Source organism: Gambusia affinis, linkage group LG06, assembly GCF_019740435.1.
Source record: "Gambusia affinis linkage group LG06, SWU_Gaff_1.0, whole genome shotgun sequence".
Taxonomy (NCBI): Eukaryota; Metazoa; Chordata; class Actinopteri; order Cyprinodontiformes; family Poeciliidae; genus Gambusia; species Gambusia affinis.
Genome location: NC_057873.1, coordinates 16,993,137 through 17,002,591, shown reverse-complemented (window position 1 = coordinate 17,002,591; position 9,455 = coordinate 16,993,137). Strand labels below are relative to the sequence as shown.

The window sequence follows — 9,455 nt, the reverse complement described above, 5'->3', positions numbered from 1 at the left end:
TCGTTGTGGTCTTGATCAAGAGGACAATTCACCTGCAATGCCTGCCGGTGGTAGTCAGGGTATGACTGCCTTACTTCTGTCAAACTGTGCCAGTGAAGCTGGAGCTACAATATGGTAGCTTACTGCCATCAGTGTGTAAATGTGTGTGTGAATGGGTGAATGACTGTGTGGTGAAAAGCAATTTCAGGTCATGACAAAGAACTATATAAGTACGGGCCATTTACCTTATAGATGTTGTTTTACAAATGTATCGTAGGAGGGATGACCGATTTGCTCACCTACTCACAGGTTGTGGCTTATTATCTTAAGCAAAGGTTTGGGTACTGCAAACAGTTTGGCATACTGACATGGAAAGAGATCTCAAATGGACACTTCTCTTCTAGATATGACAAGATGTGACCAAGACACTCACTGGTCAGTCAATGCATGAATCGTTTCCAGAGATGTTGCTTTTGTTCCACACAGGCCTGGGAGAAATTCAAGGCTTTATTGCACTTTGAGTGCTTCAAGAAAGATCATGGAAATTAAGGAAGGGATGAAATAACCCAAAATTGAATACCAAAGTCACCAAATGGTGAAAAGGAGCCAAACAACTGGCCTTTGAATCCAGACCTTGGGGTCCAGTATCCTGTCACTTTCAGGTGTGTCCCTGAATTAAATGGATCACCTCCTCAGTATGCAGTCCTGTTCTCCAGAGTCCTGCTAATCACCTGATTCAGGTGTATTGAAGCAGAGACAGATGGAAAAGATGCATTTCACCGGCTCTCTATCCCTGGAGTTGTAGACCCCTGGACTAAGTTTATTACTGTGTGACAGACAAATGTTCATGACTTTCAATAATATAAATGAAGGCCTCTACTATAGAGGTTATCTTTATGATCTAGGTTAATGTGATAACACTACAACTGACTGAAGTTCAATATAATTATGCATGAACACTCAAGCACTCAAATTTACCTTAGTTTAGAATAAACAGATAATCAAATTTGTACTTTACAGAGCAAACATTGCACTAAAATGATGCTGTGGAAAGATATATTCAAATAAAGAAACATTGCTCACCTTTTATGAACTTTTCTATTTGGAAAGGTACTTTTAGCTCATCTCAGTAAGAACACCATATCATCCCACCAGTAACAATTGTGACCGATCGTAAAACACACAATTTCATAATTTTTCCAGTTTTTTGCCATCTGATTTGAATATTTTCATATCTGGAAAAAATGTGGGATTAAATGAGTTAAGCTTATCAGCAAGAGAGGACATATTGTAAAACTTTCTGGTAGATATCTGCACTGACTTGAATTCAAGTGATCATCACAGAGGGCGGAAATCTCAAGTGACATCCTGTGCCTCTCCACTTTCTCCAGACTGTCGCCTTGGATTCAAAATAAAAATCCCAAACTTGACGTAGATCATGTCATGGACAAAGTGGGGAGTGGCTCTTAAACCTGGTTTCATCTGCAGGTCCACACCTTAAAACCATCCAAATCCCTTCAATGGGATTTCCTTTAAAGCCTTTCAGTTTTCCATGGATATGATTGAAAACGTAAAACAGCTTCTTCCATTCATTTGGTGTAAAACAAACATCAAACTTCTGATTTATACTACCTTCACTGTTTGAATTAAATCACTTTGGTTTCTAGTTCATTTAGAGGCACTTGAAAAAGGAAGACTTTTATTAAAACAACCAGATTTAATAAAAAAAACGTTAAAGAAAGTCAGAAAGAACATAGGTAAAACATTTTATTCCATTCATACAAAAAAAGACAGTCTAGCTCAAACCATCTGCATCTACAGTCAAAGGGAACAAAAATGTACAGAAATAAAAATTAAAAAAAACAAACAAAAATGTGACAACATGCCAACAGTGCCAATCAGCCCCCAAACCTCTTTCACATTAGCTCAATGCATCCCTCAATCACAGATGAACAGTAATACTTAGGATGAATAAGCTAAAAAGACTAATGATGATTTATTACCCCTCCCACAAGTGTTCTCTACACTAGGACCCCTCCCCACCCTCCAATGGCAAAGTCAAGGGCTGGAATGGTGTCTTTCAACTCCTAGTATGGCCGGTCTCTTCTGTCGTCTCGTCGGTCACCCCTGAGGAAAAAGGACAGAGCATGTGCCATGAGCTGAATTCTTAAAAGGCCATTCACTCGTGTCATTGGACAAGCAGCAATTAAAGGGAGACGTGATGTCAAGCTTGCATTCTGAATCTCAAGGATGTTGTACGTCCTTCCACGGACGGTTTTACATCACTTTGTTTCTCCTAAACATAAATTAGGGCGTCCTTTAACAAGGTCATAGGGGGTAAAAAAAAACAAACAAAACAAACAAACAAAAAAAAAAACATTGAAAGTTAATTTTATGAAATCCATTCACAGTATACTGTTTATACAAAAAGTACTTCATGAATGTATTTGTTTTTAGTTGATGTATATCAGGTGAAAAAGGATGCCTAAATTCAGCAACGGCTTTTAAATTTCTTTTGCCTCCAATCTTCAACCAGGCTATGCCATCTAGTGGCCACACAACAAAACTACATCCAGAAATAAAGCTGCTTTCAAGAGATATCTTCTGTTAAACTCAATCTTTAACATACCTTCCTCCCATTTTGTAGCCACCTCCGAATCCTCTATCGCCGCCTCCGAAGCCCCCACGGTCTCCGCCACGGAAACCCCCACGGCCCCTGAAGCCTCCACCTCGGTCGCCTCCAAATCCTCCTCTACCGCCACGATCTGTACATGGTAAACACAGGATGGTTTTGAACAATGTAAAACATTTTACACTAAATAGTCACGTATGTTAAGTAAAACAGTAAAAAAAAAAAAAAACAAACCTCCTCCTCCGAATCCAGCATCTTCTGGTTTGGGTGCTCCACACTTGTTACACTCCTGCCGCCTTGCAAAGTTCATGTTTCCACAAGAGCTGTTGGTAGAAAGCGTTACTTATCATCATCACATTCACCAGTCATAATCATTATTTCTGTAATAAAAGGGCTAACCTGTTAGGACACGGCCAGTCGCCTCCCTTTATGTCAAAGTTGGGTCCTCCTCCACCGCCACGACCTCTGAATCCTGACCAGACATAAACTCTGTTGGTCAACATTAAACCACCACCAGTAATGCTATTGCTACTCAAGCTGAAAAGCACCCACCTCCACCTCCACCTCCTCGTCCACCTCTGAACCCTCCTCTTTGGGTGAACTCAGCTCTGCGAGTGGCAAATGAGACTTTGATGGGTTTGCCATTGAATTCCTTTCCTGCAAGTCCAACCACAACATGTAAGAAGAAGCTAAACAAGCCAAGACGCTCAAAGTAATGAGTGTCCTTACCATCAAACCAATCAATAGCAGCTTTAGCTGATGGAGGGTCATCAAAGGACACAGTAGCTTCTCCCTTGGGTCGGCCAGTGGCCTTGTCAGAGTAGATATTGATCATCGGCTGGCCGGTCTTCTTATTTACCTAAAAGACATAAAAAGCATGGCTATAATCAGCGTTTTGCGTCATGTAGTTCCAGTTGCTGGCTTACTTAGGAGAATCTTTCAAATAATTTTCATAAAAGAGGCAGCTACACCAACTCTGTACCTTGATGATGCCAATCTGCTTGAAGAAGTCTCCAACTTCTTGAACAGTCGCATCTTCTCCAAGTCCCTGTACGAAAATGGTGTTGTTGTCAGAGTTATCCTGCTCCCCACCTGTGGAGAAAATGAAGTTTCAGGAATACACCAACACAGAGAGAAACTAGACTGGGTAAATGCTCATTAAATTAATCAAGATTTAAGGGAGAAAAACCCACCTGAGTCATCCCTTGAGCCATAATCTCGAGAGCCTATGCAACAGAGAAGCGGATAAAAGAAGAACACTTTAGGAACATAAGTTCTTCAAACCAATCTGTGGAGTTTTACACAATCAGCCCTACCAAAGTTTAGTGATAACTTTAACAAAAATCCATGTTTACAGCTGTACTGATGTGAGTTTTTGTACCGTTGCATCACCAATACCATTACCTTGCAACAAGAACAGAATTGCTCGTTTTCTTTGAGCTTATACCAGAAATGAAAACCACCAAAAATGTCTCCCGTTTAGGTTTACTCTTCTTGGTCCTTGGAACACCTTTTCATTTACAATCATCCCCGTCTTCATGCAGTATTACCATTATTTTACAACTCCAAGTTCTTTACCATATCTGAAGTCATTTATGAGAAATAGCATTAGGTGGAGTTCCTTGGGAATCTGGACATGAGAATGGTGGCATTCATTGAGATTTTTTTTTTCTTAAACCCCCTTTTCTGTTTTTTTTTCTAACTCAAGTTCTCTCCTCCCCCACCGACACAGTTCTGATGCTCGTCACTTACCACCGAAATTTTTGTAGCCACCACGGTCACCACCTCTGCAGAGGAAAAAATTGAAGACATGATGGCCTTTCCTTTGTTCCAACCGAGAGCTCAAAGCTCCCCTACATCCACACCAGTTTGCACTCCTGCCAGGGTGTGCGACTACAGTGGAAATGTCTCACACGATGAATGAGTTAGTCTTTGGCATTACAGATCAATACACAGATGACCAGGAAGTTCTGACTGAACATCCTGGCAGATGAGTGTAGACAGTCACAGGTCAATGGGTCGCCATTTACACACAATTTGGTCCTTTTGATTGACAAAACCAGATTGGATACCAAAAGCTGGAGAACCAGCTGAATTTGTTTCCAAATCAAAAGCCAGATTGGAGCGAAGGAGTGCAGTAACCAATGAGCAATCTTCAAACGATTTCATTTTTTAAAGATCCTTTAACTGAGGTCCCAGTTTTAGTTCATTCACTCTCAACACCTGTAGTATAAAATGTAGATCCATGTTAACACAGTAAACAGGCTGACCATTGTCAAATACACAATACTTTAATGAATCTGGCTGAATGTGAAGTAGCTGATGATGAGTCTCCAGGTCTATATATAGAATACAACTGTTCTACCAAAAGCTTTTACCTGCTCTCCTTAATGCAGCATTACAACAAAGTAATTCTGTAAAATCATCAGGTATTAACATGTTTAGAATATCAGATTCATGTACAAGAGAATATTTGTTTATTGGTTACATCCCTCTTTGTAGTCTACCAAGTAGCTTCATGCTACACTAAAAAAAAAAAAAAAAAAGAACAATAATCAGGTAATCTGAGCTCATATCTTCCTAAATCTTGATGTGAAACTGACATTTTGTTAAATGATGAAAACAAAATGTGAAAGAAGTTCTCAGTATAGAAGCTCAACTCTCCATTGGACTTGTTTTTGTTTTGTCAAAGAAACCGTGTCATTGTGTCTCAGTTGATATTTACCACGCATGGTGCTGCTTAAACAAGACAGACTTTTTGGTCTGAAAGACATTTTCATAAAAGCTTGTCAGAAGTCTTACTACCAGGCTCTGTATGAAGAAAAACTTGCAGCTTGTGGGCTAAAAAAAACCCATTAGTGTTCCTCTGCATAATGTTCTGCTCACCCTCTTTGTCCCCAAATACAAATAAAAAGCATAGCATATGATTGCCTGACAGGAATCATACTGGCAGATTGTGAATGAGGCTACAAAACTGACTTCTTCAATCTAGTTTTGGATTAGAAACAAGTGGACATGAATAAGACTGATTTGTCTTATTAAGTCCCTTAAGGTAACATGTTGCAACTTGCCACGTAAAATATAAACTTTTGGCACTTACGAAAGAAATAAACCAGAAAAAAAAAGAAAAGAAAAAACCTTTACAATACTTCATGTCAGTATTGTGAACTGGTCAAAACCTCCTGTAACTTAAAATGCAGCATCTTCTTGCTCCTGTCTGGGTTCATATCAGAACCTACTCTTTCATTAAATATGACCTTCACTGATCTGGTTGCCACCATGAACAGGCATCCATCATTTCACCTGAATAGATTCAACACACGCATTTTACTGAATTACCTGAAGCATAAAGCAGATCATTGCGAAATGGGTCATTCAAAGGATCATAAATGGACTCATGGAAAATTTAAATAAATATTACCAGAACATGGGGGGTCTGGAGCACAAAGCTGATGCGATAGTTCAAATCCATCTACATGGATTGTTTTGTAGTTGAAAGGTAATGTGTTAAACAACAACTTGTTACTCATTTACAAATACATAGAGATACCTGGGGGGTAGTGGCACTGTGCAACTTACCCCATACCAGGAGGTCCACCTCTGCCACCACGGTCGTAACCGCCACGATCATAGCCCCCACGGTCATAGCCACCACTACGGTCGTAACCGCCTCGATCGAAGCCACCGCGGCCTCTGCCCCTGAAGCCGCCACCTCCTTCTGAGCGGTCTCCACTATCGCGGCCAAACCTTCCGCCCTGACCACCACTTTCACCTGACAGAACAAAAGTGTGACATGGTGTAACTAAAGGATGTGAATAAAACAAAATTCTGACTACAACTAAAATATGTACATACCTTCACTCCATCTTCCATAGCCACTGCCACCGCTTCCACCTCCTTGGCCCTGGCTGCTATCATATCCACCAGTGCTCTGTCCACCATAGGTGCTCTGCTGGCCATAGGTGGCACCGCCACTACTAGCTCCTTGCGCCTGTGCTCCGGCGTAACCACCACTCTGTCCGCCGTAGGAGCTCTGCTGGCCATAGCCTCCACTTCCCTGACTCTGTCCACCGTAAGACGCAGCTGCTGGCTGGGCGTAAGAAGCAGACTTGTCGCCATACCTTTGTTTAAAGAAAGGAGGATAGTAAAACAGGCACCCAAGACTTAAATTAATGTTGCAGCTGTAGAGTCAGTCCAATCAACTTACCCAGTTGAGTCTGGAGTGTAAGTGCCATAGCTTTGTTGCTGAGATTGACCATAACCTTCTGTCAAAACAAATAGGATAAGTCACATTTTAATTTAATTCTTAAGGTATTTAACATAGATTAAGGGTTAGAAATACAAAGAGATTCCTAGTCTCTCAACAGCTTTAACAATGAACTACATTACCTGAACCTTGCGGCGCTCCTTGTTGACCATAGCCTGCAAAATTCTGTCCTCCATAGGAACCACTGGCCCCACCATTTCCTTGTCCATAACCCTGTAATTAAGAGGCATGAATTAAAATAAATATAACCAATAAAGTTGATATAAAATGGACTGATGGTCTGCTTTAGAAAATATTTTACCTGTCCACCCTGCTGACCTCCATATGACCCATAGCTGCCAACAAAATACATTCAAATTCAGCTCATAAAAATTAGAAATTTTCAAATATATTTCAACTACTGAAAAGAAACATGCCAACAGACTGAAAAAGATTCTTGCTACAAAAATTCAAAGGAAATATTAGGATTATTTATACTGGACAAAATTGAATTGTTTACATTTCTGCATCTTCTTGTGAAACAATGTTTTGAGTGAGTATATAATTACCTCTGTGCGCCACCGTAGCCTGAATCTGAAAGTAGAAAAAAACATTGCTAAATTTACCCACAACGTTTATTAAATAGCGCATCTTCACGAATTTAACTAAGAATGAGAGCAGAGTTAAAATGGGTCAATGAAGTAGGGCCCAGGCGAGCACGCAAGAAAATGGCGCCCTAATCAAGCTCCGGCTCAGACTACTTACTGGAAACAAAATGAATCATTTTTTAAATGTATACAGTTGGTGGACTTTGTGGAATAGTATATACGTACAAGTCCCCTCTACATTAAGGTATAGAATCACATAACAATAAAACAGCTTCTTGTTTAAATGGAAAAAACAACATTTTCGGTATAAACAATGACGCATTCAAGTTCGTTAGCAACAATCGACTCGTTGCAGGTTGAATACTTACAATATAGTCATATAATATTTAAAACTACTTCAACAAATACCAATGTATTAAGATGAATGATTTGTCTTTGGTTAAGCCAAATTTCCAATATAAGGAAGACAAAGCTGCACAGAAGGCTGAATTTTCTTTTTAAACATCGGTTATGTTCCATGTAATAGACGGCACCGCCGTACGGCCTCGCGGCTAAAAAAGCCGCATTGCAATTTGACCTACTTTAAGAGAAAAACAGGCAAAAAGGGCATCCAAGAATATAGCTGCACTTACCAGTGGCCATTGTGTGCCGATATGCGTGCAGCTAGTTTAAAAAGGACAGATCTGTTTGCTGTTTTCAGATCGTTAAAAGCAGAAACTGACACAACACAGCTCAACTGAGCCGAGCACGCTGCAGTACTTCCCTTTAGCTGCTCTGTCTGCTTCTATGGCTGTGGCCAATCCACAGACCTCACATTCAAACATGTCTCTCAACATCGCCTCCTACTGTTTAAAAGCATTAAAGACAAGCCCAACAACACAAGAAAGAAAACAAAAATCCTTAATATATTATCAGTATAGCATTGGCAAGTTCTCATACATGTGATTTTTTACATGTTTTCTGAGACACCGTGTGTAATACTAATGATATCAGTATTATGAAAATACTGATAAAGAAAACACCCAAACAGTTCCAACACCCAGAAGGTAGTAGGTGTCTCTCTACATTTGCAATAGTTTTTAACATTTTGTTGTGTTACTACAACCACAATTGCGAATTGGGATTTTTATGCAACAGCCCAACACCACGTAGTGCAGAACTGGAGGAAAAAATAATAGCATTGAAATGTTGGGTACATACAAGTCTAAACTTGTATGCATTCTATTCAGTGAACTCTGTAAAGTGACTTTTTCACTTAAGTGACAACTGCAACTCTTTTGAGTTAAGTATACTTGCTTTGCACATCTAAAGACTTAATATCTTTGCCCTCTCTTCTTTGCAAATTAGATCAATCTCAAATGTCAAATTATTATTATTTACTACAGATTTCCATTTGGGTTAAGGCATAGACTTTGATTAGGTAATTTTAACACATAAATATGTTCTGAACTAACCCATTCAATTGTAGAGCTGACTGTGAGTGTAAGAGTACTTCTCCTGCTGTAAGGTGAACTTTGTCCCCAGTGTCAAGTTTTTCAAGCCTGGGAGTTATGTTTTCTCCAGGGCTTTCCCAATGTTCATCTCAAGCACTTTCCCACCAACAAACCAGCTTTTATGTCCATGTTAGAGAAATTCAGCCACCACCATGCTTCTATATAGGTACTGTTTTGGGATTAAAAAGTATTAGTTTTTATAGCATTTCACTTTTTTCAGGTTTTGTTGTGTCCCCAAATGACTTGCAGGTAACTGTTTTCTGAGCTAGGCAGCAACTATTATAGCTGCCTAGCTTGGATTGTCAGCTTAAATGGATGGTTTGTGTTGATGTGTTTGCCGTTATACAATTCATGTGATGGTTTGAACAGAACTTTGCAAGATGTTAAAAGTTCGGGATATCAGTTCATAACCTAGCTCTGCTTTAAACTCATTCACAGCTGTATATCTGAACACTGCTGAGTTTTTTCTCCTCGTGATGCTGTTTGTTCCGTTTTAA

The 9,455-nt window shown here is 39.8% G+C and overlaps 1 protein-coding gene across 1 annotated transcript; it reads right to left on the bottom strand.

Annotated features, from left to right (window-relative positions):
* Nucleotides 1-1,733: 1,733 nt before the first annotated feature.
* On the bottom strand, nt 1,734-8,255 carry taf15 (TAF15 RNA polymerase II, TATA box binding protein (TBP)-associated factor). The gene is made up of 16 exons (XM_044120158.1): nt 8,098-8,255; nt 7,427-7,451; nt 7,180-7,213; nt 7,001-7,091; nt 6,819-6,876; nt 6,467-6,732; nt 6,191-6,383; nt 4,364-4,398; nt 3,805-3,837; nt 3,594-3,703; nt 3,341-3,470; nt 3,164-3,268; nt 3,011-3,083; nt 2,846-2,934; nt 2,609-2,744; nt 1,734-2,106 (listed from the first exon to the last, which is right to left on the bottom strand). The coding sequence occupies exons 1-16, from the start codon at nt 8,105-8,107 to the stop codon at nt 2,067-2,069; spliced, it is 1,428 nt and encodes a 475-aa protein (XP_043976093.1). The 5' UTR covers nt 8,108-8,255; the 3' UTR covers nt 1,734-2,066.
* Nucleotides 8,256-9,455: the final 1,200 nt, after the last annotated feature.